This window comes from Ips typographus, linkage group LG8, assembly GCF_016097725.1.
Source record: "Ips typographus isolate SLU linkage group LG8, UJ_Ityp_2.0, whole genome shotgun sequence".
In the NCBI taxonomy this organism is placed as follows: domain Eukaryota; kingdom Metazoa; phylum Arthropoda; class Insecta; order Coleoptera; family Curculionidae; genus Ips; species Ips typographus.
The window spans coordinates 1,637,290-1,665,265 of record NC_138429.1 but is presented as its reverse complement, the minus strand read 5'-3'; the positions used below and the strand labels follow the sequence as shown (position 1 = coordinate 1,665,265).

The 27,976-nt window shown below is 37.7% G+C and overlaps 2 protein-coding genes across 2 annotated transcripts in view; one reads left to right on the top strand and one right to left on the bottom strand.

Annotated features, from left to right (window-relative positions):
• The first annotated feature begins 2 nt into the window (after positions 1-2).
• On the top strand, positions 3-3,778 carry LOC145732496 (uncharacterized). Its single transcript, XM_081984801.1, has 7 exons — positions 3-363; positions 579-685; positions 1,137-1,253; positions 1,304-1,551; positions 1,606-1,757; positions 2,153-2,271; positions 2,410-3,778. Exons 2-7 carry the CDS (start codon positions 581-583, stop codon positions 2,617-2,619), a joined length of 951 nt encoding a protein of 316 aa, XP_081840927.1. The 5' UTR covers positions 3-363; positions 579-580; the 3' UTR covers positions 2,620-3,778.
• A 48-nt stretch (positions 3,779-3,826) lies between these two features.
• The window catches only part of LOC145732477 (dynein axonemal heavy chain 2-like), a 33,028-nt gene continuing 8,878 nt past the window's right edge, over positions 3,827-27,976 (bottom strand). The window contains 57 exon segments of the mRNA XM_081984763.1: positions 3,827-4,028; positions 6,314-6,449; positions 6,451-6,561; positions 6,614-6,768; positions 6,819-6,961; positions 7,458-7,621; positions 7,676-7,862; positions 7,916-8,103; positions 8,155-8,346; positions 8,799-9,015; positions 9,070-9,238; positions 9,289-9,426; positions 11,388-11,534; positions 11,591-11,757; positions 11,806-12,005; positions 12,063-12,247; positions 12,303-12,525; positions 12,578-12,739; positions 12,788-13,012; positions 13,065-13,277; positions 15,878-16,049; positions 16,106-16,332; positions 16,385-16,609; positions 16,663-16,870; positions 16,923-17,104; positions 17,163-17,295; positions 17,344-17,495; positions 17,542-17,810; positions 17,861-18,038; positions 18,084-18,216; positions 18,268-18,466; positions 18,520-18,730; positions 18,788-18,991; positions 19,040-19,278; positions 19,327-19,534; positions 19,589-19,788; positions 19,845-19,909; positions 20,064-20,377; positions 20,751-20,900; positions 20,953-21,285; positions 21,336-21,532; positions 21,589-21,748; positions 22,187-22,343; positions 22,395-22,557; positions 22,616-22,835; positions 22,895-23,133; positions 23,184-23,556; positions 23,606-23,792; positions 23,850-23,987; positions 24,039-24,230; positions 24,287-24,456; positions 24,512-24,675; positions 24,731-24,815; positions 24,922-25,168; positions 25,222-25,485; positions 25,537-25,621; positions 25,680-25,872. Of these exon segments, the coding sequence (XP_081840889.1) occupies positions 3,874-4,028; positions 6,314-6,449; positions 6,451-6,561; positions 6,614-6,768; positions 6,819-6,961; positions 7,458-7,621; positions 7,676-7,862; positions 7,916-8,103; positions 8,155-8,346; positions 8,799-9,015; positions 9,070-9,238; positions 9,289-9,426; positions 11,388-11,534; positions 11,591-11,757; positions 11,806-12,005; positions 12,063-12,247; positions 12,303-12,525; positions 12,578-12,739; positions 12,788-13,012; positions 13,065-13,277; positions 15,878-16,049; positions 16,106-16,332; positions 16,385-16,609; positions 16,663-16,870; positions 16,923-17,104; positions 17,163-17,295; positions 17,344-17,495; positions 17,542-17,810; positions 17,861-18,038; positions 18,084-18,216; positions 18,268-18,466; positions 18,520-18,730; positions 18,788-18,991; positions 19,040-19,278; positions 19,327-19,534; positions 19,589-19,788; positions 19,845-19,909; positions 20,064-20,377; positions 20,751-20,900; positions 20,953-21,285; positions 21,336-21,532; positions 21,589-21,748; positions 22,187-22,343; positions 22,395-22,557; positions 22,616-22,835; positions 22,895-23,133; positions 23,184-23,556; positions 23,606-23,792; positions 23,850-23,987; positions 24,039-24,230; positions 24,287-24,456; positions 24,512-24,675; positions 24,731-24,815; positions 24,922-25,168; positions 25,222-25,485; positions 25,537-25,621; positions 25,680-25,872 (10,713 nt within the window). The 3' untranslated portion in view covers positions 3,827-3,873.

Genomic DNA, 27,976 nt, shown 5'->3' with positions numbered 1-27,976 from the left:
AAACGCGCAGTTCGCCGTTTTCCTGCTTTATTTGGCGCAAATCCCGCACTCTCTGCAGTACAGTTGGGGGGTGTAGCGGGCAAGGGCGGGCGTCAGCTTTAGAGCCTTTTTTGGGTAACGTGAGCCTCTGAACTCGCCCGATCAATTTTCCCTCTATCGTCTATAAAAGCTTCGCTGTGAGACTATTTAGTCATCAAAATTATATACTACATACACGGGTGATATTGGCTTTAAGTTCAGGGTAAACTACGAAAGAACCGTTTCCATTGTGTGCTAGTTTTTTTTTAACTCGTTTACTGTATATAAGTGTCAGTGGTTGATTTTTTCTTTATATATACAGACGATCGTCCCTAGTTGGGCGAGGTAAGTGAATCTAATTATGTATAATTACTCCTGAACAAACATTTTATTGAATTAAATTATTAACTGTGTTTCAAGTAAAGAAAATTTGCTCAAACAGAACAACTTTTAAAAATAGGCAATTTTTTCACAATAACCCCTCTATGACAGTTTATTTGTTTCTATGTTACGTTTAGTTTTGTCAGTTACATTCAAATTAAGTTTTTACACATTTACAGCAATGGAAGAAGTGCTACTAGAAGGCAAAAATTTCAGATTGGTTGACGAACTAGAGCTTCCAGAAATTATCGAATTCCTCGGTAACTATCTTCCTGACTCACTCAAGGTAAGTTTGTAAGTTAATCCAGGAAATCTTTCGCTTGTAAACAGTTTGATAAAATAAAGACAAAGCAAAAAAGTGTTTACGGTAAAATGATAGCTGAGTTTGACCTTAAACCCTTCACGATATCGCATTACCATATTATCGGTTTGGCGGCGGCGAGCTCCCGGGCTTTTAAATGCCCCCCGAAGGCAACATGCAACCGATTTGGAATTTAGAAAATTGCCCAAGCTTGCAAAGTTATTCCTGCGGAATAATAGGAAAAGATTAAAAATCGATAAAGACGGAAAAAACACAATTAAGTAAACACTTTTTTTTTGTGATGTAAAAATTAATTAAACCGGTTCGCCAGACTGTCGCCCTTCAAGGGCTTCTTGGAAACTTTTTGTCAGAATGCCAATAAGATTTCGATTTTAGAAAATTCTACTTTTTCCTAATAAGTTTCAATTTGTTGCAGTTCCATCAGACTTTAAAGACTTTCGTTAACGATAAGGTGTGGGAGTTTCACTTTTACGTGTCGAAAAATTGGCCAGAACAAGCTGTGATATTGCATTTTCCAGGAATGACTAAAACGGTAAAATAATTAAGTGAACCAGAGGGATTTAAACTAACCTACTGATTTAGCCCAATAATAGATTATACGAATCCTTCAGCGTTTTCTGTCCATGCGACCAGCTGGATAACTTGGAACTGTTAGAGACAGAAGACGTGCTCATTGATTGGTCGCAGCCGATTTATTTGAATTTTACTCATTCGAAAATCATGAATCGAATTGAGGAGTTTTACGGGAAAATCGGCACCATGGAGAAACAGTACGGGGACGTGTACGGATTGGTCGAGCCTTATCTGGACGAGACCGATCAAAGTGATCCGTGAGTGTGGTTCATTTTAAAATATAACCCATTGTAACTTTTGCGAGATTTCAGGGTGTTTGCCGAACAAGCTGAAATGTCCCAATTGAGAAAGGAACACGCTCAAATGATTCACGATTTGTATCCAGCCAATCATATGGAGTGTATCGAGGTGTTTGAGAAACTTATCGAAAAGTTGCCTTGTTTTGGTGTATTTTCTGCTCAAGGTAAGTTGAAATTGCATATACAGGTGTGGTAAATCCAAAACCGACCATAGGAAAACCGTGTAACTGACAGAGAACGTAGATAATTGCATGCGAGGGAGGAAGACAGAAAACGAAAAAAATATCAAGTAGGCCATATTTTCAGCGCGCTGTTGCCAAAATCCACCCCGTCGACAAAATTAATTTTGTCAACAGCGCGCTGAAAATATGGCCTACTTGATATTTTTTTCGTTTCCTGTCTTTGTCCCACGCATGCAATTATCTACGTTTCTCTGTCAGTTACACGGTTTCCTATGGTCGGTTTTAGATTTACCACTATAATTGACACTTTTTGAAATTTATGATTACGTAAGTTAAAGACAGTTAGTTCAAATATTGTTTTATATTTTGAATTTCAGGTGAATTAGCCGCCTGGATGGTTCAATCATACTATGGCGCTATGTTTTCGATGCAAACCAGACCAGAATTCAGAAGAAAAGGCTACGGTATCATACTGGCTAAACACCTTACTAAACTGGTAATAAAAACCCTTCAGAACTTACGGTCATTTCCCCCAACATTAACCAAGTTGAGTTTAAGGACAGCTTAGTTTTAACTTAAGTTGTACTTAAAATCAACTTGAAAGTTTCGGGACATAAATGGAATAATTGAATAGGTGACCGAAAGGGGTTACGTTCCGTTCGTGGTGATCCGTCCGGAAAACGACGCGTCCAAAGGGCTGTACGCGAAGCTCGGTTTCAAAAAACACTTTCAAACGGTCAGGGCGATCCTGAGGCCGTATGAGGAGGTGGGGGAGTCCCAGGGAGGCGGAGGGGGCACTCCGAACGGAGGAGGACCCATTTACTCAAACGGAAACGACCAATAAAAATTGAACAAAACCGTACGTTTGATTCGCCTGTAGGATACTAAATCGTTGAAGTTTTTCCGCTCATTTTATTCTATCTACAGTTCCAGGTTGTTTGGGTTTTTCCAACTAGTTATTAAAAGCACCGCTTTGGCAATTTTCAATCCTTTTAAACATCCCCACTAAGAGAGTTTCTTCAACAATTGTGATTCGTCCCCCCAATGTACAGGGTGACCCAAATTCGAAAGTGACATTACAAATAACATCGATCGAATTTGGGGACATTTATGTATGTTACAGTTGAGCGCCACATACGATATTGTTTTTTATACATAATATATTAAAAAAAAAAAGTTTACTTAACATTTAAGTAGGACCGATTAGGGATATGTAGAATTTTATATAAATGTGTACATATAGCGGCGTTTCTGGCGTATATGCATGCCAGAGTTATTTTATTTACTTTTTATGTAATCCTTATTCTTCCAGAGTGATTTCCTGTAGATGATAGATTTTTTTTAATTGAGTTCCTTTTGTGGAAGTTAGGTTCTTGCAAGTAGCAGGGCTGTGAAAATTATTTATAACTTTGGGTTTAACAGATGATTAATATACCTACACACATTACAGGGTGTGTTTCGAAATAGGATTCAGAACACCCTGTACTTCAAAAGTTACATTTTAAATTTAATTTATCGTCTAAGTGGTTAAAAAGTCGGTTTTTCAACAAACATGGCTGTGATATATAGCTAAATAATAAGTAGTAGAGGACGCCATTATTAGACTTGAACAAACCAGCAAGAAACTAATTTCCACCACTTTGGACTATTATTATAACGGCGCAATTATTGTTTTGATGTTTGAAGTTTTCTCGCTTTCCCATTCTAACGTTAAATAATTCTCTGCAGAATTACAACTGTAGTCTAAATTGTAGCGAGGAAACAAAAGTGATTCTTCTATTTTATTATGTGTCGTACAAATTATTGCATTTAGGGAAACAGTGAAATTTTAGAAATGATTTTCAAGGGTGGTGTTTTTTTTTATAGAATAAACTTACATGCTGCAAGCATAGTGTGAGAGGGAACATTAGTTTTAGTAAATTTAGTAGCCTGTATGATGTTCTTGCTTCTTAAATAATGAACATTTTTCGAGCCAGAAGTAATATACAGCTGAATTAATTTGGTTTTTTTCGTGTTTGACTTTATATAGTCCTAAATCGACAGGACGTGTGTAATAAAGGCAACAATTTATTGTAAGTTATACAACTGAAGCTTAAAATCAATTAGCTAAACTAAGCAAAAGGGCCGTTCCTCGTTTGATCCAATAATCAGAACCTTCTTGGCCGCATTTTAAGTCAACTGCCACCACGTACGCCGGCCGATTTGCTGCCCCCGCCCTTATAGGAAAGTAATAGACCGGACAGAGGTACAATCCTAAAAAGTATTTTGTGTGAAAAAACTTTAAAAAGACGAAAAACCGTTAGACAAGAAGTGTTTTATCGGTTGATGAGCAAGATTTTGACAGATGTGACGTCAGAGACAATAATTTATGGGCTAGTTTAGGGTCACGTGACAACTACTATCAAACGGGTAATTTTGCACATGTGGATTTTTATAAAAGGCGTTATTACAAACATTTTAATCAACTTGGAGTGCATCACGTGACCTTAAAAGCGCCTGCAGTGTTTAAGTCACGTGCACGTCAAGTTTCGGTTGTAAAATACTTGCAAATGAAACAGATCCCTCTTTTGTGGAGTTTCCCCGGCAGGGATGTAAAATTTCCGGAAAATTAAATTTATGGAAATTTTTCGGTAATTGTCCGGAAAAATTGAAAAATCTGAAAATTCAAAAATAATTTGTTTTTTACATTTTTGTACTATTAACTTGAAGGTATTCAGGCAGTTGAGACCTGTAACCTGAAACGTTCCTGTGATATTGAGCAAAAACTGCAAAAAACTAGAGTCAACTTTGACGCCCTCTAACGGCTAAACGGGGCAACTTAGCTTTGCCCGCTGAACGTCACGTGATAGCCCTGTTCATTAGCTTTCTTTTGTTATACGGTAGTTTTATACAGGGTGTTTAAAATAAGCGAGTTATGGACGATTTTGTGAAATGTGCACGGAATTTTAATCTAACTTAGGGAGTTTCTGGGCCTACTATACTAACGGCGACTATTTTGGACTTTCCTTAATCAAAGTGATTTTTTTAACTAATTTGAACCTGGGGAACACAAATCTGACGTCCATTTTGCTTTAACTGGCACCGTTTCGGAGATGACCTTGAAATTATGTCAATTTTGACACTTTAGGGCGTGGCACCCTTGCAAAATTACATTTTGACAAATGACACTTTACGTCATTTTTGTACTATTAACCTGAAGGTATTTAAGCAGTTGAGGTTAATTTTAAAAATAAACAATTTTCTGAAAAAAATCAGAAGGTCACCCTTGAAAATTCTTGACAATTCCAGTTTTTAATTTTTCAATGTCAAACGGTGCATAATACCTAAAAAGTAGTATAGAAGGTAGAAGTTGCATCCCATCGAGGTGCATTTGCGGTAAAAACTTCAGACTTCTAACCTGAGATCGTTCCTGAGATATTGAGCAAAAACTGTTAAAAACGAGAGTCAACTTTGACGCCCTCTGGTGGCTAAACGGGACAACTTAGCCGTGCCCGATCAACGTCACGTGATAGCCCCGTTCATTAGCTTTCTTTTGTTATACGGTGGTTTTATACAGGGTGTTTGAAATATGCGAGAAAAATGCACCAAAATTTCGATCAAATTGGGAATTTCTGCTTTCGAGGAGAGTGGTCAAAAAAGTAAGGCTGTAGGAGCAAAAACAATTGAATATCGATACAAACATTTTACATCAAGTAGGCGTAGAATATGACGTAGATTCCAAAAATCGAATAAAAAATTATAAGTTTGGTTTGTTGCTCAAATTTGGGACACCCTGTATACTGATGGATTGTCTAGGAATAAAGTAGACTCAAATATCTATAAGATTCATATTTGGTATTTTGTTTTATAGAATGAAAACAAGTTACAAGGATGTTAAAAGTTCAATAAATCATCCTGTAAACTACTCCATTGTATTGTCAATAACTCGGTTATTTTGACAATTATCGGGTGGTTTCAATATACCAATTTGTAGCCCTTGAAATTCTCTTTTGACCACCCTGTATAGCGTTTTTAGCTAAAACGTCGAATAACTGAGTTATTTACTGTTAAACTGAGTTGTTTGTTGTAAAGTTTGATTTTGACAGCCCAGAAGGGAGAACATATAGAACATCTATTCAATTAAATCAGATTATTTTTCATTCACCCCCGTTTGCACCGTCGTTTTGTAAGCCGAGCTTAATTTAAGTGTGGGTTAGACTGTGACAGTACAGATGAAAAATGTCACACTCTAAACCACACTTAACGGTGCAAATGGCGGTTAGATGTCTTAAATGATCTCATTAGAATGCATGATAAGTTTGACAATAACAATGACAAGTTTGACAGTTGTTTTCCCTATCGTGGAAAATTTTCATTTAAACATGAAGTAATTTTCCGGTAAATTTCCAAAAATTGAAATTTTCCGACTCGAAAATTACCGCTTTTACATCTCTCATAAGTCGGGAAACTCCCGACTTTGCCGTATTATACCGACCAATTTTAATCTTCTCTATTAGAAAATGAAATGAAAAAAAACATGGAAGGGTGCCAAAAGGTACCTTTGGTTTTCTTTTTAGTCTGTTCGACAGGTTTGAAGTGAATCAAAGGCATCGACGACACTAGCTGCATTGGTTGTGGTTCGATCAGAATCGCGTTTTTCTTATCCCACCCCGCCCCCTCTAAATACAATCCCTTTTGCATACACCCCCGTATCGGGGGGTTGCTGAACCGAATTCTCCTCTATCGTCAAAACGTTGAAATCCCAAATCAACGAATCGATCGGCACTTCATTTTGACGGGCCGTTGTCTACGAATTAAAATTCAATTTTCACAGGAAATCGTGCCTGCGAGAAACTCACCTGCAGCACCGCGGTCAAGAATCCGGTCGGAAAAGTGTAGGCGGCCAACCAGAAGAGCATGGGTGGATGGGTGGTCACCGCCCACGTATTGAAATGATCCACTCTAGACACCAAGTCTCGAGTCCACGACCCCAGGAGTTTTAATGAGGAATAAGCTGCAAGACAACATTAGTGGATGATGGTTGGTCGTAATGTATTTTATCACCTCTAAGCCACCCAGATGGTACGCGACCTTCGTAAATGCAAGTGAAAATCTCCTCCAAGTCCGAGGACATGACCACCAGTCCTATAATACCTTTTTGTAAATCTCTCAGGGACGAGTCAATCAAATGAAGCAAGTTGTTGTATCTAAAATTGTTTTATCTACAACAGTTACATAATATCGTAATTTCGCACTTTTTTCAGTGTTATAATGCACTTTATTACCGCACTAGTGCGTTAATAATCGGTGAACAATTTGTTTGTACATCTGGAGTTCTGTTGCCTCCACTATCTTGCTTCTTGTTAATATTAATATTAAAAGTAACTTTTAGTTAGTTTTTTTTTAATTAAAAAACATGACATACAATTGCATGAAAACTCAATTATTATTAGAATAAATATTAATGGTAAACTCTTTGCAATTGGATAAATTAATGGCAGATGTTGACATGCCTAACAAGTTGCTGGTAATATTTTTATTTATTTGATTTTTTTAATATTTGTTTATTTATTTTTTTGACTTGCCCTGCGGCCTCGTCGTGCAAATTTCACGTGCGTGCGTTAATACATTCATATCCTACTTGTTACGTAAATAACTATTACCATGCTTCAGAAAGTACCTAAAAAAAATTGAAGAGCAAACCTTTGTATTTCCTGCAATAGAACCACATCCAACGGTGATTTATTGATTCCTGTCAGTTTGTCAGTGTTTTCATAGTCGATTAGAGGTGGAATTTTTGATAGGACGTCCGAAGCCAATTTCGATACTTTTGACTCTTTGGTTTCACCTTCCGCACTGGCTACGCTCTGAAACATTTAATTACACATTGCAAACAATATGTGAAACTGTTATTTATATACCTGAATTTGTAAAGACATCAATGTTTCAAACATGCTTCTAGCCTCAGAAATCAAGGATGTAATATCAGCGTTGGGATGTTGCCCAAAAGCTTCCGGCCTGTCCACGTTAGGTAAAAGAGTGATGTAGTCCAAATAAGATTGCAAAGAACCGTCCCGAGGGATGTAGTAGGTACCCAACGAGGATAATCTGTACAAAATAAATTGCAAGAAAATTGTATTGCAAACAAGGAATGAAATAACCGGAAATATGCCACGTTGAGGGCGTCTTCACAAAAATACTGATTGATATAAGTGATCAACAGTCGTCTGTCCCAATCATCAGTCACGTGACCGCCATAACTCACACCGGCTATCAAGTACTTTAAAGCGTCCCAGGGCGTGGTCTCCGTATACTCGTCCAAGTATATTTGAAGCAAATTCTCGGAAACCTGGTTTTAGATTTTAGACGAAAAAAATTGCGGTTGTTTTTTCTCAATTACCACAAAATCGGAATCGTTAAAGCTGTAAACCACGTTCCAACCCAATTGTTGGAACTTTTTTCGTTCCAACAAAATAGCGTGGAAAAAACACAAACCGAAAAGCAGTTTTTTGTACTTTTCCGGATGTTGGCACGTGTTGAATTGTTCTTCAGTCAGGAGCTGATAGAGCCGCTTCAAGTTGGCTTTCAGTCCCTACCAAAAAATATCACATCAAGCTGTCCCACATTTTTTTTTTATTTCATAACTACAAAGACGGATTGAGAATATTATACCCGTATTTTTTTCTTTTCAAAAATATTAAGTCTAAATAGAAAAAAAATGATTTAAAAAACTACATTAATCTCATGTTTAAAACGCCCACCGCCGGTGACGTACTACACTATCAACCAATCAGCGACAAGAAGTGAAACAGATGGCGTGCAACAGCCAATAAAATCGCCCAGAATTACGTACGTCACATGCGCGCCAAAACAGATCTTTTAAATTTAATTGACAAATTCAAACTAATGTAGGAACATTTACGACCATAATTTTTTCTTCAAGAATAATTATTTTTTTGATCCTATTCTTTCGATTCCAGTCATTAAAACAAACATTTATGATATGTGGGATAGGCCCATTAAAACGGGCGAAATCATACAAACCTTGGGTGGTTCTGTTGTCATTTTAATGCCAGCCTGCAAAATGGAAATTGGAAAATCCGGATGCGGACTGGAGCTGAGCCACAACCGAAACTGCGGATTGACTTTGCCAGTTTGCAGCATTTCCACGATTTTATCCAGTTTCGGCATCCAGCTAAGTGACAAGTGACAGTTGGCTAAAAACACCCACTGTCCTTCTCTGGCACCTTTTTGAAGTAGCCTGTACGTAAAAGCTTTGTATTATGCCCTAAATTCTGCGACTTTAAAACCGCACTTGGTAGCTATAGGCGCCTGTCCTTGTCCTAAACTGAGAGATTGAAATCTCGATGTCATTTTAACGGATTCAGCCAGCTGAATTAAACCGGAAGTAGGATCGACTCCAGGCGATAACACAAAAATCAATGGGGTTTGAGGCACCGATTCATCAAGTACTGCTTTAATGTCTGAAGTGAAAAATTATTGAAACAATCAAACAGCAAAACCCAAATAATACCTAATACTGGAGGTTCAACGAATTGGGGTCCAAGTTGATTCACAATAAAATTGGTGATGCAAAATGATACCCGATCAGTACGCAATGATCTGACAAAGAGCATTTTCTGGAATTCGTTGCAAATTCCATTCCATTCACCTAAAAAGTCACGTGATGTGTTTTTTTGTTGGAAATAGATTGATTTGCTATTTTTAATTTCTCATTCTAGTAATCCTAATATATTTTTAAAATTTTGCAACGTTGCCAAACTGACTATTTTCCAAATTAATGTCCAAATTTGTGCATCTGTTTTAGAAACCTCATGAACATGCTAGAACGCCTATAGGATGCTCTAGCATGAGTCTCGAATGTTCTGAGAGGGTTTTAGAACGTTTTGACAAAGTCTAGAAGCTCCTACAAGGATCCGGGACGTTTTGAAAGGTTGCAGAAGGCTCTAAAAAGTCTTAGGTGGTTTTAGAATGTTCTGAAAAGTGCTGGAAAATTCTGAAGGGTTCTAGAGCGTTTCTAAGAGCTCTGTCAGGTTCTGGCAAATTGTACTAAGATGCGGAAGGTTTTGGAACGCTGCAAAACACTCAAAAACGTGCCAAGTTGTTTTAGAAACTTCTAAGACGTTCTATAAGACTCTCGAATCATCCAGAACGTTCTGGCAAGTTTTGGAACCCTCTTTAAAAGCTTTGGAACGTTACAGAAGGCTATAAAAGATACTAGAAACCTTTAAGACGTACTAGAAATCTCTAGAACACAGTAAGGTAAGTTCTACAAAGGTCTGGAAGGTTTTTCCCACGTTGCAGAAGGCTCTAGCATGTTCTAGATCGTTCTAGCAAACTAACCTAACCTAACCTAATACTGGAGGTTCAACAAATTGGGGTCCAAGTTGATTCACAATAAAATTAGTGATGCAAAATGATACCCGATCAGTACGCAATGATCTGACAGAGAGCATTTTCTGGAATTCGTTGCAAATTCCATTCCATTCACCTAAAAAGTCACCTGATGTGTTTTTTTGTTGGAAATTGATTTTTTTAAATTTCTAAAGTAATCTAAGATTAATTTGCAATTTTTAATTTCTCATTCTAGTAATTCTAATATATTTTTAAAATTTTGCAACGTTGCCAAACTGACTATTTTCCAAATTAATGTCCAAATTTGTGCATTTGTTTTAAAAACCTCATGAACATGCTAGAACGCCTATAGGATGCTCTAGGATGAGTTTCGAATGTTCTGAAATGTTTTAGAGGGCTTCAGAACGTTCTGACAAAGTCTAGAAACTCCTACAAAGATCCGGGACGTTTTGAAAGGCTTTAGAGTCTTTTAGGTGGTTTTAGAATGTTCTGAAAAGTGCTGGAAAATTCTGAAAGGTTCTAGAGCGTTTCTAAGAGCTCTGTCAGGTTCTGGCAAATTGTACTAAGATGCGGAAGGTTTTGGAACGCTGCAAAACACTCAAAAACGTGCCAAGTTGTTTTAGAAACCTCTAAGATGTTCCATAATACTCTCGAATGATCCAGAACGTTCTGGCAAGTTTTGGAACCCTCTTTAAAAGCTTTGAAACGTTACAGAACGCTATAAAAGATACTAGAAACCTTTAAGACGTACTAGAAATCTCTAGAACACAGTAAGGTAAGTTCTACAAAGGTCTGGAAGGTTTTTCTAACGCTGCACTAGCACTAGCATGTTCTAGATCGTTCTAGCAAGCTCCAGAAGGTGCTAGAGAAAATTAAGCACTAATTTTGCCGTTAGGAAAGTCGGTCATGGAATTGGAAGTGAAAAAAAATCAAATAAACACTGCCAGAACTTGCATACTAGAATACGTTTCTTTCCCTAGACTTTTTAAAAGCAATTTTCCATTTTCACAACCGAAAGGAATATGATACACATTTTATAATTATGCAAAATAGGTTTCAAGGCTAAATTATTAATTTGAACAATATTTAATGGTCACGTGACTGAAAAAGTGGTTTTTTTTTTATGAAAATCGTTTCTATGCCATTTCTAGAGTGATTTAAGATCAATTTGTAATTTTCAATTTGCTATTTATACTCTGTTTTTCCATTTTTCAAAAATTAAAAAAAATCTTTTAGAATTTTTAGAAATTCTAATACCTATTAGTGGTAGGGTTTCAGGTTCAGTGTGAGTATACCAATTATACCAATCTCTTGAATATTGCTCGAAAGAATCTATAACCCCATGAAAACCTTGCAGCTTGTCCATCTCCGTCACGTTATCCCACGCTATTTCGTTCAACCAGGCTGAAAAATTGGCACTTTCAGAAAAGCTGTCAAAATTTAATTTTTTCTTCCTGTACCTGCGCACGGATTTTCCATTTGATTTTCCCTGTCCAACACCACGCCACCTTTCAACAGAAAATTGTACTCCGCAGGCACAATCTTGCCTTGAGCACTCAAAATTTTGATGCACATGTGAAACGAGAACAACAGCTTGTGTTTTTCGAATAAGGCTCGGCAAGTGTTCCTGCAAGCAGATTTTCAGTACCTCGATTCGGTTGCAGCAAGTACCAACTTGTAAACTGCAAAAGTGTGAAACTCGTTCAATGCGTTTATGCGTTCGGGCAATATGGCCGACTTTGGACTTTTATCTATTGATTTGCTGAACAGAAATATGTAGGCGTCTAACGCAAATTGGTACATTGGATCTATGTTTCCCATGTCGTTCAAGACGAAAAACAGGATTGCGGCTCTTTTAGCGCAAGGACGGTAGCCCTACAAGTGATTTTTTTTTTAAATTTAGTGTGAACTGAAAATTTTGGATTGACGGACCTCTCTGGCTGCATCAATTTGAACTTCGGTTTTTTCCGAAGTTTCTAGACTTCTGGTCACTTCTTCTGCTGTTGCTTTGGAGATTTGTAACGTATTGAACAAAGCGGCATCTTCGAGTAGGGACCCTCTAGTCTCGTTCAAGAGTCTTAAAAGTTCATTTTCCAGGTCTTGCAGGGTTCGTTTACCTTTTTTTGAAAATTTTTATTGTGGTTGCATGCTTGAATGTTTGTAGAAAAGCACCTTTAGCGATGGTCATGACTAGTTCATCTTTTTGCTCTTCCAACTGGGGTTTCTCTTTCCGCACCACAATTCCCAGCAACTGAGCCTCTAATCCTTGTTCCTTGACGGCGAAATTGACCATAGTAGTTTTGGTGGACACTTCAGGAGCATAATGAGGGTTTGTCAGTTTAGTGGTGACAAAAAATTTAAACTTATCATCGTAGGAGACCAATTTGTCGTCAAGCTAATTCAGATAGTGATCTCAAAAAGTCAATAATGAAACGTGAAGGGAGTACTTTGATCATGTTTTGTCCTCCTTGTCTAACAACTGCTTTAGCCAGAATGGGATTAATGGAGGGATCAATTTCCTCTGAAATGTTCTGTAAAAGCACAGGCTGTCCGAATTGTACAGCTTTTTCCACCACGGACATGAAATTCGACATTCCAAAGTCAATAACCTAGGTTTAGTCAGGAAATTGAACGGTTTCAGAATTGGGAAAACTTACCTGTAAATCATTTTTGCTCTCCATAGCCTTGATCCATTTCTGAGCCTGGCACTGAGGATCAATAACCAAAGGCCATCTAGACCCGCTAGTGACTATGATACCGTTTTCGGTACTAAAATTATCAGCCGGCAATCCTTGAATGTTCCACTCCCTAATTGTAGTTGGATCGCTGAGAAACTGGATAACATTAAAGTCTGCCGAAGTGGGAATTTCCACGGTGGACATCTGAAATCCGAAAATTAGTGGTTTTGACATATAAAACAATGAAACAACCAACCAGTTTGTGCCACATCACAATCAAATCGTCTCGGTAAGCGCTGACAAAAGGTCCAGTATAGGACACGAAAGCAGTGGCCAACAAACAATCACCAGGTAGAAACGTATATTTCAAGTCTAAAACTTTGACAGTTTGTTCCCATCTTTGACGTTCCCCAGCCAGGCAATCCACGAGAGTGGCGGCTCTTTCCAGTTTTAATTTCAACAATTCAGCCTTGAAATAACGAGGTTCAATTTTATAAACTACGCTATCATCATTTGACGTCACGATGACGTAATTTGACAGTCGGTCAATACATTGTTTTGTTACATTACGTCATCGTGACGTCGAATTCGCTCCATGGATAGAACTCAACTTTTGAAAAACAATGAAATGTAAATTTGAATTTTTTTCTCCTTGGTCATGGTTTTTTATTTTATTCATCTGATTTATGAAAAGCTCTATAGTTTATAGTTTGAAGTAGAAGTCCATTGTCTCTCAGTGGATGTGTAAGAATACAGGGTGCGGAATAACACACAGTCTTCTCCACTATAAATTTATTAACCCACCAGTTAATGGGGGCGCGCTCGACTAAAAATTAAAGTATAAAATTTTATATTCCAAATTCTTTTTCAACCATTTTACAGTTTAGTTGCCTTCCATTAATGTTCCTATAATTTCTTTCCACTAATGGGTCACGCTGTCTATCCTTGTATAGAAAGATAGCGTCAAATTTGTTAAGCAGTTTTTAAGGTATGTCCGTCGCCATTGTCCACATTTTTGAGTTCACCTTTGTAGAGCGTTTTAATTATTTTAGCTCCTGATGATGGGCATGTCTATGCCCGAAACTAGTCGAGCGCGCCCCCATTAACTGGTGGGTTAATAAATTTATAGTGGAGAAAACTGTGTTATTCCGCACCCTGTATCTACAGGGTAATTCAAATTCGACCCTCACCATTGGGATCTCGTAAACTATAGGAGATACGAGAAAGTTTAAATTGGGGCAAAGTTGCGCAATGTAAAGCTCAACCAAATGCAGTTTTAAAAATTTCGATTTTCCGAGTACTTCCGAAGATATCCGAAAAAAACTGAAAATTTGATTTTTTGTTTTTATTTATTTCTAATCTTATTTGAAGAGATATTCCAAAACTAAAAGCACCTTTTCATTGCCACTTTTTCTCAGCTATTCGATTATGGATTCAAATTTGCCACACGACGTTTCGTTTTTTGGCAGCCATCATCAACTTTCTTTTTTCTTATGGGCGCCATATTGGATTTTTAGCCCACCAAATAGTACGTTTTATTCTGATTTTAGTGATGTATAATAACTTATGATTTGCTTCATAAATAACAAAATAATTCAATAAAAACTATTTTTACTTTAGTTATTGGCTTTGAGTTGGCCGTTTCATAAAATGTCATTATTTGACAGTACTTGTCAAACACGATAATTCGGACGATCATTAGAGCTTTTAGAGATTTTGCCTTAGTTAGCTTTGAGTTAATGAGACGTTTTATGAAGATTACTTGGTAGTACTTGTCACACGCAATTGGCCTGAACATACTTAGTCACAAAGGTGTATGTACACGTGACTTAAACCGGTTTATTCACTCGAAGAGCTTAGGCCACTCGCTACGCTTGTGGACCTAGTTGTTCTTTTCGTGAATAAAAAATGGTTTAAGTCACTTGCTGCAAAGTAACTATTAAATCACTCTGAATGACATTCGCCTATTTACAGATGTAAACAAACAAACATCAATGTTACATCTACGGGGCGCGGTGCAAATTTAATAGAACTGTAATTTTAGTTTTTTTTTTTTTAATATAAGAAGTCGAAATTTAATAAAATACTGTATAAGACACGTGACTTAAACCGGTTTATTCACTCGAATAAATATGAGTGAATAAAAAATGGTTTGTCACTTCCAAAATAAATAACTATAAACTTGCACTTAACATTATAAAAAATTGAAATTTGGCAAAAAATGAAGTTCCTAAAATGATGATCTTTCTCTTGGAAACATAAATAAGCCTTTTAAGTTAGAGATAATGCCAACAAATCTCTTTTTCTGATTAACCTAAATAGTTCAGCAATGCTTGTATAATATTAACATTTTCTGCGGGGGTTTCTTTTCTAGATACATTTTTAACTATGATTGACGCTCTAATGATCGTCCGAATTATCGTGTTTGACAAGTACTGTCAAACAATGACATTTTTTAAAACGGGCCATTAACTCAAAGCCAATAACTAAAGTAAAAATAGTTTTTATTGAATTATTTGGTTATTTATGAAGCAAATCATAAGTTATTATACATCACTAAAATCAGAATAAAACGTACTATTTGGTGGGCTAAAAATTCAATATGGCGCCCATAAGAAAAAAGAAAGTTGATGATGACTGACAGAAAACGAAACGTCGTGTGGCAAATTTGAATCCATCATCGAATAGCTAGGAAAAAGTGGCAATGAAAAGATGCTTTTAGTTTTGGGATATCTCTTCAAATAAGGATAGAAATAAATAAAAACAAAAAATCAAATTTTCAGTTTTTTTCGGATATCTTCGGAAATACTCGGAAAATCTAAATTTTTAAAACAGCATTTGGTTGAGCTTTATATTGCGCAACTTTGCCCCAATTTAAACTTTCTCGTATCTCTTATGGTTTCTGAGATCCCAATGGTGAGGGTCGAATTTGAATTACCCTGTATAGTTTATGTTTTAAAAATTTTTTCATAGCTGCAAAAAAACTACTTTTTCTGCTAATATTTTTACATTTCATACGAGTCCTTCAAGTTTGTAATATGCAACACCCTGTATAAGGACCATACAAACCTTTCTGTTTAGTTCTTCCTTCTGTTCCAACTTTTCTTCGTACTCTTTTTGGAGTTTTTGTAAAGTCATATTTAGTTCGGCGAGTTTGGCTTGGGCTTCGGCCAGCAAGGCTTGTTTCTCCTTTAAAGAATCTAATGCCTCGTCCAGTTTGGCTTTTTTCGGTCCTACGATCCTAAAAAACCGTATAATGTCGGCCCAAATAAATCAGTTAAAGGATTGCGTGCGTACTTCCACACTTTGGCGTATTTCTCGATGGCGATGACCCACTGGCACAGCGATTTGGCTGCCAGTGATACGATTCCAACTTTATCCGGCACGAATTCCTCGTTCATGGTGTAGTTGGCGATTTTTTTCATTGTTTTTTCGGAAATGTGATTCTTGTCGAACTCCTTTAAATCCTTGAGAAAGTTTATTTCGCCTAGAAGCCTTTTTGCTTCTGCCCAACTTGGTTCCACCTATAGAGAAATGCTGGATATTACAAATGATTTAAAACACAATAACACTGACTCCTTTAAGAATATTCACAGCCTCCATGACCATTTTAACTTTTTGTGGTGGTGTGCCATAACTCTTCATTTCGCTGATATCTTTCTTGCTCAAAGAGTCCAGGGCTCTAACAGCCTCATCCAGAGCGGGCATAGCTTCATCCAAATCGGCCTGAGCTACTTCTGCCATTTTTTTGCATTGAATTTCTTCCTCGCCAATTTTTATACTCTTTTTCGCCACTTCTTTCTACATCATACAATCGCGTTAGCGTTTACTCCAATACAGTTAAAAGTAGTTACCTGTTGCTCGTCCGCTTCCTTTTTCTGTGCCACTATAATTACTAAATAGTCATCGCATTGCTGCTGGAAGTCAACCACTTTTACTTGGGCTTCTTCAAGTTCTTCAGACATTGTGGTCACTTTGTCTTTGGTGTCGTCGATCTTCCAGAGTCCATTTCTGAGTTTGTTGGCTTGTGTTGACACCACTTCACGTTTGGTGCTTAAAGTCCTGCGTGTACAATTTTAAGCTTAACTTTTTCAAATTTGAGTTAGTTACGGACCTTTTGTAACCAGACACTAGTTCAAGATAGTTAGTTGGAGTGACGTAGTTATGACGTTTCATCTCTCTGAGCATTCGTTTCGAGTATTGTACCACCGAGTCGTGGATAGTGGCGAAAGCCTCTGAAGTAGCCAGTTCTAGTTTCTCTTGAGTTGACTGCACTAAAGACTCCCTCCTTGCAACCTTAAAATTCACACGTTAAACTCGTGTATTAAGTTAGAAACTATTAAGTGCAGCTCACTCCTTCTTTTCCAGTTATGGTTTCGCTGAAATTTACGTCTGCTATAAATTTTCTGGCTACTTCCAGTAGGGCCTCTTTCGGCCACTCGTGGAACCAATCAATAGTGGTGCAATTGACTAGGGCTGGATATTGCCTGAGAACAACCATTTAAACAGGATAATGTTTAGGGACACCTGAATACCTTAAACGGTTCCTGAAAGCGTCTCCTATTGGACTCATACAGAGTACAATGTGCATGTTGGCTCTCACTCTAGAAATTAAAAGCTCATTCATAGCTTCGTTGGTGTGCAGTATTCCTGCTTTGTTTGCTGCAGCTTCCAGTTTAGCTTTGATCTTAAAGTCACTTTAATACCTTCATATTGTAATAATTAAAACTTACATCTTCAAACTCGTCGGGTTTGTACAAGTTGCTCACTTCCCCACTACTCAACATATTATTGATGATCTCCAGGAAACTTTCGTCGGTCACTTGGGTGTCGTTGAACAAAAACGACGTGGGTTTAGCAGCCACGCCCGCCATTCCGTATAAAGTTTTCAAGTCTTCTTTAAACTCTGTTACTTTGTAGCTTCGAGTTACTGATACTTGGAAAGTATTGTATTCGCAAATGTAAGCGGCAATTCTTGACAGCGACTGTCGACCACTCCCTCCTAAATTTTAGCAACAAAAATGTCGAAGAATTAATGATGTAAACACGCACCAATTCCGACTAGAAGCATGTTGCCTCTAGACTGAGAAATAACCCGAACAATTCGACAAATGTGTTCTAGAGCATCCTTGAAAAGCACCAAATCAAGTCGTACCACTCCAGGAGAAATGTTATACTCTTCCATTTGTTTCTCTATGAAACTTCTTAGAGTCGCTGGGTCTGAGTGTTCCTAAAATATCTCAATAGCAACTAAACTCGCAGCAAAAATACATACCTCATAAACATTCCAGGGATTGACAAAATCGGCATAAATTGGAATTTCACGTCCAGGACATAAACTGTGCAGGGTCAGATCAAAGTGACGGCCTAATTGGTCGTTCATTTGATTTGCAAACCATTCTACGTCTCTACAGAAAAAAAATGTCAAGTACAGATAGTAAACTAAATAACGTTCTTACTGCTCATCAATAAGCCGGTCAGCAAACACCCTGTAACATTCATGTATCCACAATTTCAGTAAGGAATTCTTGTCGTTTTGATAGTCCCTATGGCTGCGCAAAAGTCCTTGAAACACTTTTGAAATATCTCTCAAATTGAACAAATAATGGATTTTTGTTGGGGTTGGTAGCATCTTAGCCACCACGTTGTTGTACAAATCTGCCAAGTTGCCAAAAACATTCATTTTGTACAAAACTAACAGGTTTTCGAACCTATAGTGGTTTCGGTAATGGTTTTTCCTACTAGCTTGACGCCTTCATCGAAATTGGACAAGTGCTGAAGCAACATTATTCCGTAGATTCTTTCGATTGTTGTTTCACCAGGGAAAGTCATGTTGATTAAATTAAATCGACTTTGCAGACGATCGGATATTACTTGTCTGCCACCACCTGGCGGTCCCATTGATGCCAAAATGTGCATGTTCTACAAACATTACTAATTAGAGCCACATAATTTGTAGTGTGGTAAACCAAAATGTACTTCAACATATTTCCTAGTCTGTTTCTCTCTATCATACCAAAACCCATAGTCCATCCATTGTCTCAACAATTCTAAAGGTGGTTGAGACCCGTAAGTTTCTTTGGCTGGCATGTTAAGGTCGTCCAAAAAGGCCACCATAATTTTTCCACTAGCTGGTGCAAAATGGCCTTTGGTACGTTTCTCCAGGCGACTTTCGATAGCACTCTAACCCAAACTAGGATAACCATTACAGTAAAAAATACAAAACCTTACCTGTAAGTTATTTGAGGAAGTTTGAGCGCTCATATTCACGTTGAGCACCGTGTAAGTGTCAGTGTCCAAAGCCCCTAAAACTGATTGGGCAGTTGAAGTTTTGCCAGTACCAACTGGTCCAGTTAACAGCACCGGACAGCCATTGCGTAAAAGGGCATTCACCACAAACTCATAACGCACTGTATCGATTGTAGGGACTATAATCTTGTAAAAGGGCCAGGCAGGATCAAATCTCCATCCTGCAATATTGTTTTAACAAACGCAACTTTAAGGTTGGTTCAAAGTACCATATTTTAGCTTTTCCTCCCAGTTGGCGAAACCAAAATTCGCCACATCTACATAGTACTCGTAGACGCTGTCCTTGATAGGAAAAACTCCCTCTTTTTCCCTGATCAAAGTGTCAAATTTGGTTCTACCTTCCTCGTTTGTCGTACAACAAATCGACCAAATCATGCAAAATAAAAACCAATTCCGGATTGAGTCGTCGTAATGTTCCTTCATTAATTTTTTTTTTAGAAAATTCGTTTTTTTAGTTACATATTATAGTACTTCATCCGCTGGATTGACTCCATTTTCTTTGGTGGCAAATATATTCAACATTTTACACAAAGAGGCCACCAAATTCAGTTCGGAACATTGAACCAATTCGGCGCAGTTGGTCCTTTTGAACTCCAGGATTAGCTTCAAGTACATGGAGAAATAGTTCCAAATGGCTTCCTGAAACTTCTTTCCTTTAGATTTTTGAGTAGCTGCAAGAAATCAACTTAGAGAAGAGGGAAAGGAGGGTAAGTGGAACAAGTATTACCAATCCATGAACGGACAAATGGTTCCCAACCCCAATCTTTGTAGTCATTGTAAACCATACCACATCTGTTAAGAATGATTTATGTTACAATTGCAATAAACTGGCAACAATGGCGTGTTCAGAACAAATCAAATATGGTACAACTGTTGTTTAACTATCGAAGCTGATTGTTAAGCCATTACAAAACATCATTGAGTGCATCACGTGACAGGTTCTTACCGACTTACTGTAGCTGGAGAGGCCACAGACAAATCTCCCACTTCAAAAAGCAATGAAACTTGTTCGGGCATTGTGATTCTGTCACTATTTATCAACGTTAGCACTTTATTGTCGTCCATTACGCTGTTCATATTTTCAATCCAAACTGCATCTACAGGGCCGTCAAACAAAATCCATTTCTCATCTGGAGTTTCTTCTGAACAGGTTTTCCTCATAATGGCACTGATAACACCATCCAGCCACTCGTTGGTGCTCAAATTGTACTCACCGTACAACTCGCCCAAATTCAAAGCTTTTGGATTGATCGGATACACCTGGAATCGATCAAATTTAAAATTCACTTAAATACTTTATACAGGTGTGGTAAATCCAAAAGCGACCATAGGAAAACCGTGTAACGGACAGAGAAACGTAGGTAATTACATGTGCGGGAGAAAGACAGAAAACGGAAAAAATATCAAGTAGGCCATATTTCTAGCGCGCTGTTGCTCAAGTATTCAATACCCTCGACAAACTTACTTACGGCGTTTGGCAACAGCGCGCTAAAAATATGGCCTACTTGATATTTTTTTCGTTTTCTGTCTTAGTCCCGCGCATGCAATAATGTACGTTTCTCTGTCCGTTACACGGTTTTCCTATGGTCGCTTTTGGATTTACCACACCTGTATATAAAATGTAATTTTATACTTGAACAACGTTAAATCCAGGTTTGTTTTGTAGCTTCAATTTACCCATGGTGCCCTGTAAAGTTTTCCACGTGACCGTTTTTGCCGTTCCTGTTTTACCTAAGATCATGACCGAGTGTCTGGAATTCTTCGTTTCGTATAATTGTATGACCTACATTTTGTTTGATTAGCAAAAGTTAAGCAGTTACTAATAAAGGAATCACTTTGGTCATCGCCACTGGAATTGGTTGGATATTGTTCTCGTTCATTACTTCAGTCATTGCCAGATTAATGTCCATGTAGTCCACGTTCGGTATGACCACTCCAGGAAAAATATCCGACATTATGCCATTGAATAATGGTAAATCATTGGAGGTGAACCTTGCTATGTTCATGTCTCTCATAGCAAGGTAAACCACCTGGTCTTCGGGAACTGTGGGCATTTGTCTACGTTTGCGCCCAGCGTAGCGCAACAAAGCCACCATGGATCTAAGACCAAAGTCGTAATGATCCTGTTTACTCAGTTGCTGTATTGCCAGTTGATACAGTGTGAAAACCTGTAAAGTCACAAACTAACAACTTTTACTGAAAACTGATGTTAGGTCACCTTTTTTGCTAGAGATTTGGTGTTGGTAAACCCGTCGCTAAAAAGCACATTTTCAGCAATAATAGCACTGTCCGGTACCATCATGGAAATGGGTCTGAACATTGATTTTAGATTGTCGGGCAGTTCAGTTCGGCCCGCGTAGCCCGGATTCATGGTGATAAAAATTCCCACGGAAGGTCTCAAACATATTTCGTAACCTGATTGAATTATCTCAAATTTAATTCCGTTTGAAATACTTTAGATTATGGTAAACCTTCAAAAACGAATCTCTGTTGTTTTTGAGATAAAGCCTGCAAAACGCAAAGGATTTGCTGAGCCACCACCGATAACACTTCAATGTTGATCCGGTTGAATTCGTCGAAACAGCCCCAAGCACCAGTTTGTGATAATCCAGAAAAACATTTTCCCATACTCTGAAATTTATATTTTATGATGAAGGTTTATTGTTCTAGTTAGGTCAAATTTAAACCACCTTGTATTTTCCAGATAAAATTAAAATATTTTTGGGGGATAATATCTCTAGTGCATTTAATTTTTCCGGAAAAATTAGATGCACGAGGGATATTTGGTAAGATTATTTCCTGAGTTAAATAAACATTTTATTTTAATTAAAACAATAAGAACAATAATTAATAAGAACAATAACTTTCAAGCTAGAAAGGGTAACACTATTCTTTATGTTGTTGTGAGGAGTGTGCAATTTTTTCGATTTTTTTTCCGGAAAAACTGCTGACAACTAAGTTGACAGTTGTTGACAAGTGATTTTTCCACTTAAAATTTACAGTTGTTATACTAATTCCTGATAGCGATTGGTCAATATTGATAGGAAGGAAATAATCAGTAAACAGTACCTTGTAGTCCAGGCCTTCGCTACAATTATTCACAATGACCCACATGCCCATAGCCTTGCCCAGATCCTTGACAGTTTCAGTTTTTCCAGTGCCCGCCGGACCTTTAGGGCTCCCCCCACGATACAAATGCAATGCGGTCGTCAATGTTATGTAACAGCTGTGAATAAACTGTTTGATAATCCACACTTTAAAAAGTATGGTATTTTACCGATCAGTTAATGGGGTGATAACCAGTCTTCCCGAGTTGCCATTGTATTCGTAACCGTAACTAAAGCTGGTGTTGGTTTGCTTTATGACACAATCGTCTACGTCCCGATCCCAATAGAACCTCAATTGCGAGAACCACTCAAATGAGTTTGTGTCCCTGCAGTCTAGAAACAAATCCATTTAAACACAAAACAACAAAAAACCACTAAAAACACAACAAACTGGCTTTATACAGACGATCTATAACATCTCTAGAATGGATTTCAATGGTAATCAAAGCGTTGGCTTTCAGTCTCTGCAACTTGGTCAAATCACGTCTACTGAGCTCGGACAACTTCCCCAGGACCTGGTTCTGCTTCTTCCTAAGTCTCTTCAGTGGTTTTTTGCTCTCCATTATTTTAGCGTGCACCAAAGCTCGCGTACACTCAGTAGTCCATTGTATCTTCATCAACCACAAAATATTATAAAAATTCACAACTAACAGAAGTTTAACCCATTTACAAGGCTGCAAGCATTGCACAATTGTCCGCAATTAGCCAAAAGCCACTTGTCACGTTTGTTCAGGTTTTTCTTCAGTTCACCTCGACACGGTTTAAAAGCGGCTTTAAGAGCCAGCCTCATGCAAGCCTCTAGTTGTAATAGCCAAGCCTCAGCCGGACCGTCCAGGATGAAAGGTTTGGAAAATTCCATAAATTCACCATCGTCAGCAAACATTCCTCCACACTCATTTTTGTTAACACCTACAAAGCAATTATTAGCTGCATTCAAGTTTTTAAATCCAGAAATTTACCTTGATTTTTTTGTATTTTAATTTTTGTTAAATTATCAAAGAGCTTTTTCAGGTGGGTTTGCACCAGTTCGGGCTTTTTTGAGTTGCCCAAAATTTCCAGCATGTCATCGTTGGATATAAAGTAAAATCTTGGAAACACGTGGCGTTTAGTCTCCAGATACCTTTCTAGGGCTCGTTGCATCAAATCTAACTTGTCGTTCATTTTGTTCAGTTTGTTTAGCAAATATGGAGGCGGTTTGTAATGCGTGGCTTTCAGGGCTGTTTTGGCAAAATACAGTCTGGTGGAGATGTTTCTCCAATCCTCAGTCAGCTGATCAAAGTCTTCCGATTCTTTCGGCAGTTGTTTTCGGATGTCTTCACCCAAAAAGATGTTCTGCGAAAAACATTGTAAGTGTTTTGATTTAATTTAGTTCGGTGGTTACTTCTAAATACAGCCATTGTCTTTGAACTTGCAGGGCGACATCCAAAGTTTCCATTATGTAGGACAAAGTCCTTTCCCAAAAATCCACCACTTTGGCGAAAGGTTCCACGAATTTGGTACTTTTCATGGTGGACAGTTGCATAACGTTATCTTCCAAAGCTTGATAGCAATCATCAACACTTTTAATCCTAGCAAATTCTTTACAGTTACAACCAGAAGTTTAGTTTTTAGTTACATGGCATTACTTGTAGACTCCTCGGTCTTTGTAAATCAGCATTTCAATCTGCATTGTGCTCCAAGTGTCTACGATGGCCCTTAAACCCTTTTCAATTTGCAGTTCCATGGTAGCAGCGTTTGAGATTTCGTTAATATCTTCAGCATACCTATTAAAACCAGGTTTAAATCATCAAAAAGTGTGTTTTTCACTGTCCAACTTGTGCAATTCCATGGCATAAATAGCCTCCAAGTTGAAACTAGAGCTGTTCTCGTCAAAATCGACCCCCACGACATTCTTCACCCTTTCCCAATGACGAGCCCTCATGGCTGGGTTCTTCAAGTCACTTAACAATGGTAAAGTCCTTCGGAAGGCGTCCACTTGGTCTCGGACATCATCCACGATTTTCCAACTAATTAAAGTTAAATTGTACAAAAGAAAAAAGTTATACAAATTTTAGGTTTGTACTGTTTATCAGCCAGTTCCCGGGACAATCTAGTCAGTTTACGGAACAATTTTTGAGCCGTTTCCTCCATTTCGGCCGTTTCAATCGACCAAAACTCGCCCGATTTGTAGCTATTCCAAGCGGCACTCCATTGTGCTGCCAAATCCCAAACCGTTTCCAACGATGACAATTCCTGCAACAGTTCATTCTAGTTTTATTAAATGTGAAGAACGAACCTAAAGTCTGACGTTTTCCAATTTAGAGAGATCAACGCTTTCATCGTAACTAAGACCGAATATAGCCAAATCGGCTCTCAGCTTCTCGTCGTTCTCTTTCATTTCTTTGAGGCAAGCTCTCATATTTTGTAAATAGGTTAAACCGTCTTCGACAGACCAATCTGAAGTGAACGGACCTAAGAAACAAACGAGTGCAATCTAATTAATTAAATGTTACTCTTTGTTAGTTACCTTTTGCCAGAAATTCATCCAACATATTTTTGGCGCGTTGTTTTGCGCCTTCCGCCTGTTCCAAGAGTCCATTCTTGAATCGATCCTAAGACGGAAAAACTGGATAAAGGATTTATGTGAAAACCAGGAAATTAAAACACCAAGTCGTATCTGTTTTGTTGTATTTAGTTTTGTTGATCTTTGATCAGCACCTTGGAATATTCCAGCATATTCTCGGCTTGTTCTAGAGTTTCCAGGTAACTCCCCCATTCTTTGGGAAGGTTTTTGTGACTGGCTCTCATCGATGCTGGTATGGGCACTGAATACTTATCCAGGGTGAAAATTTGGTCGGTGATTTGGGGAAACTGCTCTTCCTGGGGGATAATGTCAGCTTTCAGTTGTGCGTAGAGTAGTATTGAGTGTTGCATGTGTTCTAGAGTGTCTGGTTCTCGCAGAATTCTGGAAGTTATGCCCTATAAGCTGCAGGTATTTTTGAGTTTAGGTAAGGTTACTCTTGTGAGTTTTTTTCCATGTAAATGTAGATGTCGTTTAGCTTTTTTTCGGTCAGCTTGAAAAGGAGAGAACACATTTTGTCTTGCCATTCAACACAGTGCTCGATTATGGCTTTTTTCAGTTCGGAGCAGTTGATTTGCAAGAAATGCACGTCCGAGACTGTTTCTTGAATCTGTACATTGTTGGCTAACTCGGTGTAACGGCCTATATTTGCGTCGAAAAGGGCTGCACTAGGTGCTTCGCTTTCATAACGTTCCATAAACCTAAACAAAACTTTTATTACTCTAATTGGTTAAGTGAGGGAAGTGACATACAAATCTTTATCCACTTCCCAAAGGTCACGAAACGGTTCCCAAATTTGCACGTACTCTTTGATTTTCTCTACAGCCACCCTGACCTCTGCAAATTTTTGTTCAACTAATAAATGACCCAATGGGGAAACAACCAGAACAGGTACCGTGGTTTAACTGCTGTTGCATGTGCTTACAATCGTCATCATTGTAAATCAAGTCGGCATAAGGCACATACTCGGTATCGCTGACATGGAATTTATCATTTAATCTTGGTAATGACTTGACAGCTTCCACTAAAGTGTTGTGCACGTTTGAAATCACTCTGGCCACACTGACCAGCGTAGGCTCAAAGTTAATCTATTTTACACAATTTATTAAGATATGACGTACATTTTATAACATTACTAAACTCTGTTTAGTGACTTTTAACTGTTACGGTTAGTTTATGATAGTTCTAAAGTGTCTAAAACCTTCCTAGAATTGTTTTAATTTTAGGACCATTTTGAAAGTTCCACAACCCCCTAAATGCTACTGAGAACCTTCTTAAACGTGCCAAAGGCCTCTACAAGTGTTTTAAAAGTTTCTAGAAATGTTTAAAATTGCCAGAGGTCTCTAAAACTATTTTGAAAGTGTCGGAGACCTTAAAATGCTACTGAGAATCTTCTTAAACGTGCCAAAGGCCTCTACAAGTGTTTTAAAAGTTTCTAGAAATGTTTAAAATTGCCAGAGGTCTCTAAAACTATTTTGAAAGTGTCGGAGACCTTAAAATGCTACTGAGAACCTTCTTAAACGTGCCAGAAGCCTCTACAAGTGTTTTAAAAGTTTCTAGAAATGTTCAAAATTGCCAGAGGTCTCTAAAACTATTTTGAAAGTGTCGGAGACCTTAAAATGCTACTGAGAATCTTCTTAAACGTGCCAAAGGCCTCTACAAGTGTTTTAAAAGTTTCTAGAAATGTTTAAAATTGCCAGAGGTCTCTAAAACTATTTTGAAAGTGTCGGAGACCTTAAAATGCTACTGAGAACCTTCTTAAACGTGCCAAAGGCCTCTACAAGTGTTTTAAAAGTTTCTAGAAATGTTTAAAATTGCCAGAGGTCTCTAAAACTATTTTGAAAGTGTCGGAGACCTTAAAATGCTACTGAGAACCTTCTTAAACGTGCCAAAGGCCTCTACAAGTCTTTTAAAAGTTTCTAGAAATGTTTAAAATTGCCAGAGGTCTCTAAAACTATTTTGAAAGTGTCGGAGACCTTAAAATGCTACTGAGAACCTTCTTAAACGTGCCAAAGGCCTCTACAAGTGTTTTAAAAGTTTCTAGAAATGTTTAAAATTGCCAGAGGTCTCTAAAACTATTTTGAAAGTGTCGGAGACCTTAAAATGCTACTGAGAACCTTCTTAAACGTGCCAAAGGCCTCTACAAGTGTTTTAAAAGTTTCTAGAAATGTTTAAAATTGCCAGAGGTCTCTAAAACTATTTTGAAAGTGTCGGAGACCTTAAAATGCTACTGAGAACCTTCTTAAACGTGCCAAAGGCCTCTACAAGTGTTTTAAAAGTTTCTAGAAATGTTTAAAATTGCCAGAGGTCTCTAAAACTATTTTGAAAGTGTCGGAGACCTTAAAATGCTACTGAGAATCTTCTTAAACGTGCCAAAGGCCTCTACAAGTGTTTTAAAAGTTTCTAGAAATGTTTAAAATTGCCAGAGGTCTCTAAAACTATTTTGAAAGTGTCGGAGACCTTAAAATGCTACTGAGAATCTTCTTAAACGTGCCAAAGGCCTCTACAAGTGTTTTAAAAGTTTCTAGAAATGTTTAAAATTGCCAGAGGTCTCTAAAACTATTTTGAAAGTGTCGGAGACCTTAAAATGCTACTGAGAACCTTCTTAAACGTGCCAAAGGCCTCTACAAGTGTTTTAAAAGTTTCTAGAAATGTTTAAAATTGCCAGAGGTCTCTAAAACTATTTTGAAAGTGTCGGAGACCTTAAAATGCTACTGAGAATCTTCTTAAACGTGCCAAAGGCCTCTACAAGTGTTTTAAAAGTTTCTAGAAATGTTTAAAATTGCCAGAGGTCTCTAAAACTATTTTGAAAGTGTCGGAGACCTTAAAATGCTACTGAGAACCTTCTTAAACGTGCCAGAAGCCTCTACAAGTGTTTTAAAAGTTTCTAGAAATGTTCAAAATTGCCAGAGGTCTCTAAAACTATTTTGAAAGTGTCGGAGACCTTAAAATGCTACTGAGAATCTTCTTAAACGTGCCAAAGGCCTCTACAAGTGTTTTAAAAGTTTCTAGAAATGTTTAAAATTGCCAGAGGTCTCTAAAACTATTTTGAAAGTGTCGGAGACCTTAAAATGCTACTGAGAACCTTCTTAAACGTGCCAAAGGCCTCTACAAGTGTTTTAAAAGTTTCTAGAAATGTTTAAAATTGCCAGAGGTCTCTAAAACTATTTTGAAAGTGTCGGAGACCTTAAA